At 39.6% G+C, this 12102-nt stretch overlaps 1 protein-coding gene across 1 annotated transcript in view; it reads right to left on the bottom strand.

The window, feature by feature from the left end:
- The window catches only part of SPAG16 (sperm associated antigen 16), a gene marked incomplete at both ends in the record, with an annotated part of 378554 nt that extends 373052 nt beyond the window's left edge, over positions 1 to 5502 (bottom strand). Inside the window, 3 exons of the mRNA XM_084289402.1 lie at positions 1085 to 1183; positions 1557 to 1630; positions 5331 to 5502. Coding sequence (XP_084145528.1) covers positions 1085 to 1183; positions 1557 to 1630; positions 5331 to 5502 — 345 coding nt within the window. The remainder of the gene's footprint in view (positions 1 to 1084; positions 1184 to 1556; positions 1631 to 5330) is intronic.
- Positions 5503 to 12102: the final 6600 nt, after the last annotated feature.

Raw genomic sequence — 12102 nt, 5'->3', positions numbered from 1 at the left:
TGCTTTCTCTACAAAATTTCTTAACAAAACATTTGCATACAGTATTGAAATGCAATCTTTAATAAAGTATTGCGTATAAAAGATACTATGAACAGCAAATATACACAAAATCATTTAAAACTGTTTACTGCAGTGCAGCTCTTCTCAGATACGGTTATTACCTAATTTAACCTATTTTAGCCAAGCTCAGAAGTTGGTAATTGGGGGCAAAAAAATGTACCAGTTATTTATCATGTGAAGACAACTTTCCACCATGCTTCTTAGCTCAGAGTTGGAATATTGATTCAGTATTAATTCACAGGAAACAGTGCTTGTACTTGGGTCAGCAAAACCATTTGCTGCAGCACTTGGTTTTTCCAGTGAATTAGCATCAAACAATCTTGTCATTGAGCCTCACAAAATATACAGCATATCCTTATGAAAACTGTCAAGAAACTAGCAAGTGTGTTAAAAGTTTTTTTATTATTATTAATGTCTGGCTAAAGGTTGAAAGCATGATTTCAATTCTGAAATTATGGAAAAAAACACATCCAAATAAAGAGCCAAGAAGCAAGATGACAGACATCTATCAGCATAAACACAAAACCAAAGACAATTTGAGTTCAACCACATCTTCTGATCTAAGAAAAGTTCACGGTACCTAATCCATTTAATCAAGTTGAGAAAACTGTTTCATACCATTCTTCAAGTTCAACCATCAACAGAGGTACAAGATTAGTTATTTATTCTACTGCTGAAAGATGAATAGATTAAAAATATTTCTCCTCCATGTCAGGGATTACACACACATCCAATTTATTCACAAAGAAACAAACCCTAAAATATTTTAAAAAAATTAAAATACACCCGTATGTTTGAAATACGAGGTCATCTATGGGACATAAAATGAACAGAAGTTAAAGGAAAATGAGATACAGGAAACCTAAGTTGCCTTTTCCCCTGTGACACAGTTACTCCTAGAAACTTCTAAGATTACCATCTTTTTCAACAAGTATTTCATAATTCAAATCAATTACAATGTGCAAATTTCAACCCAGTAACACTAATTTATAGACAGTCTTACTAATAGTTACAAAATTCTTACTAAGATGTGGGCATCTTCAGTCTGCTCTTGAATGGTCTGCAGAGCCTTTGACAGATCCTCGTCATCTTCCTGAAGACTAAACTCATCATCTGCTGGAACCTAAATGAAGCAGTTTAAAGTAAGAGAATCAATATTTTATAAATCTTTCTTTCGGAGTGTAAGTACTTTCATTCCCAATCTCATTCACATTAAAAATATTGTGCCCTATTTCAATACATTTTCAGTTGTTTAAATATTAATTATACATATGCTGTAATAGAAATAGCTGCATCTTTTTTGAAAGTATTGATGTTGAAATGAAAGGGATACATAAATTGACACTAAATCTCTTCTTGAAAAGTAAAGATTACTCATCATCACACTTTACAGAATGAGATTTATGCCACTCCTCCCTCACATTATTTAAGTAAAACAAAAGAATGAAACAGGAATATCACAGATATCACACAAGATAACCGATTTAGTCAATTACCTCTTCATACTGGTAATCATCTTTACAGTAGTCTGTTATTGTAATTTCTGCAGGTTTTGTTAAGTCTGAAACAGCTGGTGCACAGGATCTGTTCGAATTTCAAAAACCGTAAAAGAACCATCTGTTATGACCACGCTCATCCTTGTTCTTTACACTGCCAAACTCTCAAGGCTTCCACCAGCCTTTAGATGGACACATACAACTCCAACAAAAATTACATCAGTGCACAGAATCAAACTTGTCCTAGTAGGTCTAACCACCATTTAGACTAACCCAATCAAACCACCAAAAGCAGAACTCAGTATTATTCTGAATTAAACACTAAATTCTGCTCTCACGTATCCAGTCATTGGTTTTCACAAGGGTCTTACAGCACTGACACTTCCACAGACTTCATGCTTCTAAGTACAAGTATCTCGGTGCTCTCAGAGAAAGGCAGTTTTGATCAAATGCAGATGAGTTCCAAAATGAGCATCTGAAATAAAACACTGAATACTAGCCCATTTACTGAAGCTGACGCTAGTGCCTTAAATAATAATCACAACACATCTACAATACAAACGTAAGTGAACTTCGAAATTATAAAAATCCATTGCAAATTACAGTTCTTCCAAATGCTTTAGTCTAACTTCTCATTAAAATAACAAATGGTGTAAAACAAAACCAAAATAAACATCTCATCCACTAGCGTCACAGCCCGTGAAAGTATAACTAAAATGTTTTTAGTAAGATGCGCTGTTGACTGTTTCCCTAGGAAATCAGTTAGCCTATAAATGACCCATGTAAATAAACTAGAAATTAACTTCTGAAGAAAAGAAAAGCTGGCAATTCAGTACTTCACACACATCAATTTTAAACCGTAGCTTCTTTACATAACAGGAGATGAAATGGAGAGGCAAAAAAATGCATGATTTTCCAGCTTAACATCATTTCCCAAGTCTGAATTCTTCTTTAAAAAAAAAAAAAAAAAAAGCATCATGGCATCAGAGGTGTCAGTTGAATTGTAAGCACCTAGAAGGCTGGCAGGTGGAGGTCACATCCAAAAAAGGATACCCATCTTTGGTTTTCAGAGAGGTAAGTCTTGAGATAATAGCCAAAGAGATGCCATTTTCTCTTGTGAACAACAAAAAATAGGGGAGTCACTGCATGAATAAAAGCCTCCTTTTCAGTAATCAAGACAAAGCACGTCTGCGTACCTCCAACTGCACAATTACACGACATGCTTACTATAAAAATTGTCTGCATAAATAGGAAAAGGGCATGAATGTTTCTTAAGAATTTCCTATCTAGGCTTAAGTACATAAAAGTTAATGCCTGTAACAGATATGCCCCCAAATTTTATTCCCTAATTACTGCATCGCAGGCCACAGATGTGGAACACATGACTTGAATTCAAGTCACAGACTCTCTGCATCTCAAATGTCTCTCTGTAAAATTTTGTTTCCTAACTTGACTGATTCTCAAGCGTTTAATACTAAAATCAAAGCTATGCAGAAACTCAACTTCAAAAAGAGTCTCTTATGTTTTCTTTTCTTTCACAAGGAGAAAAAAATAAATGTAATCGTCTGGGGGCTTCTGTTAACAGGCCTAAAACTGTTTTCTATTGCACCAGAAGTAATCTAGATTAAGAACTCCACCTTTAATAGGAAGGCAAAGAAAGCGTGCTGTTCAACAAACACACCTTTTCCCAGCATGGTACTCTAGGACCACACGTGGGTCCATCAAGATGAGCAAAAAGAAGTGAGATGAAAATCGCTCACGTTTAGACATGACACTTAGAAGCTGACCCAAGAAAACTCAAGATCACAGTTAAGGATTTTGGCATCAGGCTGGTTTGCAATTGCCTGCTTCCTGCCCAGTACGATAGGAACATCGGGGGCCTCACACTAGTGACTGACCACATCCCAGTGAAACAACTCCAAATTCCTGGACTTTATTCCTTCAACACAGAGGGAGAAAGTTCCTCTGAACTGCTAATTACATTTTTTTTTTTTTTTAAAAAAAGAAAAAAGGAATAAAGGCATGAGTGCAAAGCAGAAGTTTTCCTCTGTTGTTCTAAAAAGCAAGAGAAGAGCAGCAACCTGGAAGTTGAGATAAAGACACAGTAATGCTGACTAATTAGGGTAATATTCTAAAATGTCCCTTTTTTAATACGGCATGCAATCATTTACCAGATGACAACACCTTTTAAAAGAATAGTCATCTTCCCATAGTGTAAATACCTGGGTACATCATTTTTGTGAGAAGGCGGGCATTATTTCCATATTTATGGAAATATATATGGGGTAATTTTATGTACAAAGTAAATAATCTGCACGCTCCTCTGGAATCCCTAAGCCCTCTTCATTACTTCACAGTACAGTATGTATCAACTAAAGACTTGCTTAAATAAAGTACATTTAAATAGAACACCGTACCCAGCAACTTTTCCCCACCATGTTTTCTGATTTGATCAGAGACTATTTTTCTAAGGCTATGTTTTGTACAGGCTACAAATGATTCTTCCCCCTCACCTCCATCTTGATTATCTTTTTATCCCCATGTACCAAACCTTCCAATGCAGATAGAAACGCTGAATCTATTGGCAGCACACCCTTGACAAGCAAAACACTTGGAAACTTCATTTTCTTCCTGAATTTTCTATCAACCCTGCTATCTTTGTGATCTGCTATAGACTTAAGCTAACATGTCATTACAAATGCTGTGCACATAAGACTAAAATTTTAAGTTAAAAATCCCGTTCTCAAAAAATCATATCCAGGTGCACAATAAAGCAGAAGAATTAAGTTTTAAAACTTGTGTTTTCCTAGCAAACGCTGTGTTTTGTTAAACACCCATATGATGCAGGGCTTTTCTCAGCACACCACACAGCCTGGAAACAGGAGTGCATTTTCAGGAAGTTAGAAACTGAGGCACAAGCTCAAAGAGGCCAATCTTCCTCTTAATTTATTGCTTTTTTTTTTCTCCTTTTTAATTGGCTTTCATCTTAATTATTGTAAGGCAAGAAAACTAAGTTACTAGTAGTGCCAGACTAACTCATAAGCACTGCTTATTTAGCCTCTAAACCAAATCTGGCAAAATTTCCTTCATTTGGCAGCTCACACCTAAGACAGCCACAACAGACCCATGCTGACCCAGCAACAAAACTAAAATTTGGGTGACCTGACCAAAATTTACATTTAAATGCTACGAACACCTAACAATGTGCCGCAACTTGATCCTGAGAAGAACTCAAAGCGTTACTTTTTTTCTTTAAGAGCCTCAGAAAATAAAATTATTCCTGGTTTACTGCGTTATGAACTTTTAATTTGATCATACAGCAGTAAAAAACCCACTGTGGACACCTGGGCAAGTACCATGCAGCAGCCATTTCCAGCACCTCTTCCAGCAGCATGGTGGGGCTGTAAGTCCTCCTTACAAGCTCTGCGTGGATATTTTGTGTTTACTCATCAACAAACCCAAGAGAGGATTTAATTTCAAAACTTTAACTCGTTTTTAGCCTGTCCTAACGCGGGGAGATAGAGGTCTGATAAAGAAACCCAGTCAGGGTTTTTTACCACCACCACTGAAAACAAACATCTTGGTAAAGCAGCCAGACCCTCCTGTCCCTCTAGGCAAACAAACACCTCTTCGTATTCACCCTTTACATCCTCCGAAGGCAACACCCTATAAAACGTGGTGGTTTTGCTCGTTTGTTTTGTTGTTTTGATATTTTTTTTCCACGAAAGTCGGTGAAAGACCTCGGCACGCCGCGGGCCGGTCCCTGCGCCTTACCCGAGCCGCCCCCAGCCCCACTACCGCAGCAGGGGCGCTGAGGGGACCGCGGGGACCCCGGGCCACCCTCAGCCCCATCGGGGGCAATGAGGGGAGCCCCCCGGAGGGAGGAGGAAGGAAGAAGGATACTCTGCAGGCAGAAGGACGCCTCAGAGACCGCCGGCTCCTCCATGGCCGCTGACCGTTGCCAGGGTGGCGGGCACCTCCCTTCTCGCGAGAGGCGCCGCAAGCCGGGGCGAGGGGCCGGTTTCACTCATTTTGGGTTAATTTAGCGTTCCTGAAGCTTTCTGGCACCCTGTGCCCCCAGAGGATTTTAGGGCGACGCCAGGCTTCCCGCGCACCCCTCCGCGACGGACTGCTGAGGAGACCCGCGCGAGGGCGGGAAAACCTCGTGGCGAGTCTCGTCCTGTCAGGAAATGCTCCTTCTCCTTAGTTGGGAGAAAAAACGGCTTCAGTCCACTAAAAAAGGACTAATTTCTTCATGGGAAACATTTGTCACTGCCATAGATGTTTGGAGGGTCACAGTGCACATGAGCTCAACTCTGTGGGACCGGTTTCTTAAATGATTTTTTTTTTTTTTCCCCAGTGTGCTCCCCTTTAACTGAGAGCACACACAGGAGTTTTCCCTGGCAAAAGCTTGGAAAAGAAGCATGCCCTATCCTACATATATTTAACAAGATTACCTGTTCGGGTTTTCAGTTGTTTGAGGTGGGGTTGTAGGAGTTGAAATACTGATCTGTCACCTTCTCTATTTTTAAAATTGTTTTGGCAGTCCCACTCCTGAATTCCCCTTATGCTGCTGTGAATTACACACAATTGGAATCCAGTGCTTGAATTCATGCACAGTAACTGAAAAGTGCCAATAGTGTGGTCTGAAAGGAGAGGTACTGGTATTACTTGCAAGCTCTAAACAATTAAAAATGAAACACAGCTTGAAGAAGATCGGAGAAGATGGAAATGAATAAAATTGAATTTTGTGGTTCAATCTAATCTTCAGCTAGAGAAAAAAAAAAATATATATATACACACAATCCTGGAAGATGGCATATTATCTGTGAAACTATTCATTTGGCATTCTCTTTCCATAGATGATCACATAGGATTGCCTTTCTTCCGTCATTCTAGACAGACATACATGAGAAGTGATGGGTACTTGAACACTGTCATACTCTACAAACTGTAATAAAAAGAGCCATGTTTTGGCACAATGCTGTCACAACACCAACTAAGGCAACGTGGCCTGTTGTATCCCTTCATAAATTCTTGTTGGCTGCTTTTCCACAGGGGAGTTCGGTACCTACCAGGGTTTGAACTCATCTGGGCTCAAGAGATGGAGGTTCAAGTTTTCCACTACATGGGAAGCTGCTGCGACCAAAACAGAATTTTTCATGGATCCAAACCAAAACAGTAGTCCTGAACTGTAGCAAAGTATCGCAAAGAAAAGCAAAGAATAAGTAGAAGTGGCCTCATAAAGAGCAACACCTTGGAGTTGACATTTCCAAAACTGTGGGATTAAAAAAAGTAATAGTCATTCAAATGGATTCGAATGAAGGCCTCATACTTATGGAAGATGCCAATTGTAGCACACATCAAAGTGTGGCTGTACTTGTGTCATACAGAGAAGCACAGCTGATTAATAACATAAGCTAATACCACTCTGCTCTCAGGAGCGGGTGTGCTCTTAGCCTGACAGAGCTGAATAAAGTGCTAAGCAGTTCCCTTCTTTATGTTTTAGTTTCATCACCCTCTGCAGTCCTACCTTCTCTCTGCAAATTTTTCACTAGACTTGTCTATCTCACTAAAATATGTAAATTTATAGTATCCCCAATTCAAATCAACTGGTAAAAACTTAAAAGGGGCTCAGTGTAGTACTTCAAGAAAAGATTAAGGCTGGAAAACAATTAATAGTGAAGGCCAAAAGGATCTCAGTCCTTTTGGTTTATTAAAGGAACGATTAAGCAGCTTGATCAAAGTACAGGGGGAAGAAGTTTGTTAAGAAAGGCTAAGCTAAGATATAAACATAACCAACCATCAAGAATCGAATCAATATAAATTACAACTAGAAGAGCAAGTTTTTGATAGGGAGAATAAATAACCACTTGACTGCTTTCCAAGTATAATGGCAACTTGCAGGAGGCTTTTAGTAACGACAGTTCTTCATAGAAGTTATGCTCTGCATTCAGGCACCTGATTCACCCAGCTTTATAGCCCCGTAACCATCTGAGTTATAAATGATTATCTTCTCCCAAACAGCACTAACCAATATTGTTACTCTGTCCCATAACTTCTCATGAGAAAGATATGGAAGCAGCATCTGCTGTCGCTTGAGCATTTCATTAGACAGACTGCTTACTTTCCTCAAGCAGCCAAGACCACACACCGTAGCTGTATCAGCCAGACAAGTTACATTATTTGAAGAGATCAATCACGGGTAACCTGGAACACTCCAGAAATATTGCATCTGCTTCCAAGCCCAAAGGGATAGATATTCTTCCACTGCCTGAAGGAGCGCGAGACACTGCTCTCATTCAGAGCAAAATATCCCCTCCTACAGAATCCAACAGTCAGAACTGTAGTCAGTTTGCTAAGCTGAGTTACAAAGCATCATCTGTCCGAGCTACTTCCACTGACTTTCAGGCCCTTGCAGAAATGCATCCAAAAGTTCAGTTCGCATGCTTTATCACAATAGACAAGTCATCAAAGAATTACCTGGCCCACTGACTTCCACATGCAGATTGCTCTACAGTACAGCTTTTGGGGAGAAAGAACAACAAAGTACCATGAATTCGCCTTTCTGAACAAGCACTGCATGGCCTGGAACATTACATGAATGTGACAGTGACAACAAAGAGGCCACGAGGCAGCATGGGACCACAGCTGGGAGTTGGGATGAGTGAGTGAACACCTTGTTCCAACTTCTGCTGTGCTGTCTGGCTTCCAGTTAGGCAACTGACATCAGATGTATTTTCTCTGTATCACCATCTGGCAGCTGCTTGTACAACAACAACACTCAGAATTTGGCTAGCAGTTATCTTAAGAATCACATCAAGGATACTTGATACCATAGAAGTTTCAAAAGGGTGTGAATACTGCATGCACTAAAAGTTTCTCAGAAAGCATCATTACTTTTATCATGCTGTGAAAGTTCAATTTCCCAAAAATCCAAGGAGCAGGACTTTCTTCCTTGAAGTGATATATGCTTAAGTTCAGTTTAACAGAGAAAAATTATAATAACTGATTAGTACCAAAAAAAGTCTCAAAAAGTAATATTTGAATACTTAGATGGAATTTGTTGAAGTCAAGTACAGTGCACCTGGAAAATGCAGTGCAGTCTAGTAGCTGTAGCATCAGGTCTTCATATTTCTGAATGTCAAATTAGCAAAGCTATGGGGCCACTGTAACCTTAAATGCAAGAGAAAGGAGTGATTTAAGACATGGAGCCGAATTTGCAATAAATTATTCTATGACAACACAAATCAACATATGTTTCCTATTGTACTTCCTGCTGTGCGTCATTGCCTCTTTCCTACCCCCATTTCACAGAATCACAGAATCACAGAATCACAGAATTTCTAGGTTGGAAGAGACCTCAAGGTCATCGAGTCCAACCTCCAACCTAACGCTAACAGCCCTCCACTAAACCATATCCCTAAGCTCTACATCTAAACGTCTTTTGAAGACTTCCAGGGATGGTGACTCCACCACTTCCCTGGGCAGCCTGTTCCAATGTCTAACAACCCTTTCAGTGAAGAAATTCTTCCTAACATCTAACCTAAAACTCCCCTGGCTCAACTTAAGCCCATTCCCCCTCGTCCTGTCACCAGGCACGTGGGAGAACAGGCCAACCCCCACCTCGCTACAGCCTCCCTTGAGGTACCTATAGAGAGCGATAAGGTCACCCCTGAGCCTCCTCTTCTCCAGGCTGAACAAGCCCATCTCCCTCAGCCGCTCCTCGTAGGACTTGTTCTCCAGGCCCCTCACCAGCTTCGTCGCCCTTCTCTGCACCCGCTCAAGCACCTCCATGTCCTTCTTGTAGCGAGGGGCCCAAAACTGAACACAGTACTCGAGGTGCGGCCTCACCAGAGCTGAGTACAGGGGGACGATCACCTCCCTCGCCCTGCTGGTCACGCTGTTCCTGATACAAGCCAGGATGCCGTTGGCCTTCTTGGCCACCTGAGCACACTGCTGGTGTCTCACATCCTCATAATTTACAGCAGCTGAAAACTAATCCAGAAGGAAAAGAGGTGGGTTTAGGTTATTTTGTTTGTTGGTTTTTGAATGTCAGGAAGAGCAGATCTAAGATGCAAGAGATTTAGCAGTCAGAGTTAAGCTGAAGTTATTAAACCTAGTATTATTTTGTCTCTACAGAAGAATATTCAAGGTTTAAGCTTCTACTACATTTACAGATATCTCTAGAGATTAGGTCTAAGATCCTTGTAGGAGAGAAGGGTTTGAGTTGAAGTCAAAAACAAGAACTCCAGTTTCCAAATCCATCAGCAGTTCTGCCAGTCTTCTTCTAAACATTTCATTAAAGTCATAATTAACATCGGCTGGAATACTACTCATGCTATTCAATCACCTGGTCCAAAAGCTATTTTTCTTTGAATTTCTGAAGTTCAGTTTGGTTTCAATTTCACACAGTGTTTTGTTTGTTTTTTTTTTTTTTTTATATGCAAGAGTGCAAGACAATCCTCTGCTCAAAAAACAATACGAGTGCAAACAGAAGTATGAAGACGCTTGACTCCACCTGCGCAGAAGTTTAGGAACGAACAGTTGGGCATTTTGTCAACAGCAGAGTGACATAGGTAGTGTGATCACAGCACAGGTTTTACATGACACAGTACTGTGAAGTGCAGGTTTTATAGTGCAAATGAAACATATACATTAGTGTGCAGGCTAGACTGTATAATAAAAGTTATTCTATCTGTGCTGACACTGCTGTTTCCAAGATCTACTGCCTTTACATCTTCTGTGGTTGTTCCCTTTGAAAATTCTCAGGAGCATTGGACAGATGGTACATTTTGGCTCTCCATGTACTGAATTGGGTATATTTCTGTATCACAGACAAGAATAAACTGTACTAAGAGACAAGAGTTGACAGTCTCTTTATTTTAGAAATATAAGTGACCCACGTTCTCTCTAAGCTCTAGTTTTATGAGCACAGAGTTATTTATCCAGCTTACACAAACTAATGATCATCTGTTCCCCATAATTAGAGGCTTTCCTTATATTTTCTTCCGCTCTTTGAAACTATGTTTAGTTGGCATGCTTTTCAAGTTTGGGTGACTTGGACCACAAAGCAGCTAATCTACTCCTACAACAACCTGAAGAAACATTTAACTGCACGTGACAGTTGTAAGACTGAAAACCACCATCCTTAACACAAAAGCACAAAGAACAAGCCACGCTGTCCTAATCTGTACTTAGTAATAGAGACATCATCTTGTTAGAAAATGAATAAACCAGAGGACAAGCAACAGAAAAGCTAACAGAAATGATTACTTTGTTTTACCATGCTTCCAAATAATCTACTCCTTGTTACCCAGGTAATACATTTTCCCTTCACAAGTCTCAGTCTCATACTGATTAGCACATGCCAGAATCACTTCAGCTCGTTTCCTGCTCCCCTTCTTTACATGCTTAATTTGCCTTTTTTTTTCCAGTAAGAAAGTATGCACACATTAAGACCCAACACAGCTAAGTTTTCCGTCTGTCAGCTTAAAAATAGACAGCAATGAATATATCTAGCAAAAACTTTTTTATTTTTTTAAACTGCAGGGTGCTTCAACAAAATCATTTCAGATTTTCCCCTGCCCCAGTCCTCAACCGTATCCTAATCACCTCAGCACAGAAGACTTGACTTCCTTTCACCCTGCTGCTTTCTTTACTTGGACTCACAGCTTCCTTTTTGCTTCGGTTTTCCCCATTCTGACCAACCTCCTTGGAAGTCCGACCTCCTCCATTTACATTTTTATGTTTGACAATCTTTGAAAAGACAATGCATTGAGGAAACAGAAACACCCAAAGATACACCAAGAAGATACTGCATATTCCTATTCCAAGAACACAGCCAGGAATTTTTAACTGGTCAGAGAACGGTCACCAGATTTGATATAAGACAGGCAATGACTATCAGGTGCGTTGTGGCCAAAAGCAACGTTTGCTACCAGAGAATTTAGCCAAGCCTTCAGCAGCTGCTTAAAGCCAGTTGTATTAGTTGAGACTGAGCATGGAATTTTAATTTCCCCTGTACTGTTTTGTTTGTTCTTAGTGCAGTGCAATTTTCTCACATACAGGATGTGAAGATATAAATAATTAGAAGTCAAATCATCAACCTCTAATCTGTCTTAGCTCGCTGAGAGCAGCAGTGTATGCATGCTTCCATATATTCATATAACAGTGACTACAGTCATTACCTCTACCTCATTTGCTTCCTATATTAACAAATATTTTTATGGAATTGTTGCTGAAAGTATATCCTCTGTCCAAAATAGTGTGTGTTGTTTTTTTTTAATGTCTTATGTACAACACATTACAACTTATGTAGATGAAGTATTTTGTGGTTTTCATTTTCATATCTTTGATGGAAGACAGTAAAATATTGACACCCTATACTTAAATGTCAAATCTTTACTTTGTGGTTTTTGTAATATTTCATTTAAATACTGAGGCATCACAAAATTGCAACCTGAAAATGCTATGTTTAAGTTCTTGGCTTTTACCTTCATGTTGTTTTCAGCACAGCCTTAGCTTTTGCTATCAAACCATTTGC

The sequence above is a fragment of the Netta rufina genome (genome assembly GCF_964035555.1).
Source record: "Netta rufina genome assembly, chromosome: 6".
Classification (NCBI taxonomy): Eukaryota; Metazoa; Chordata; class Aves; order Anseriformes; family Anatidae; genus Netta; species Netta rufina.
The sequence above is the reverse complement of the archived record's forward strand: the minus strand, read 5'-3'. Positions and strand labels throughout refer to the sequence as shown.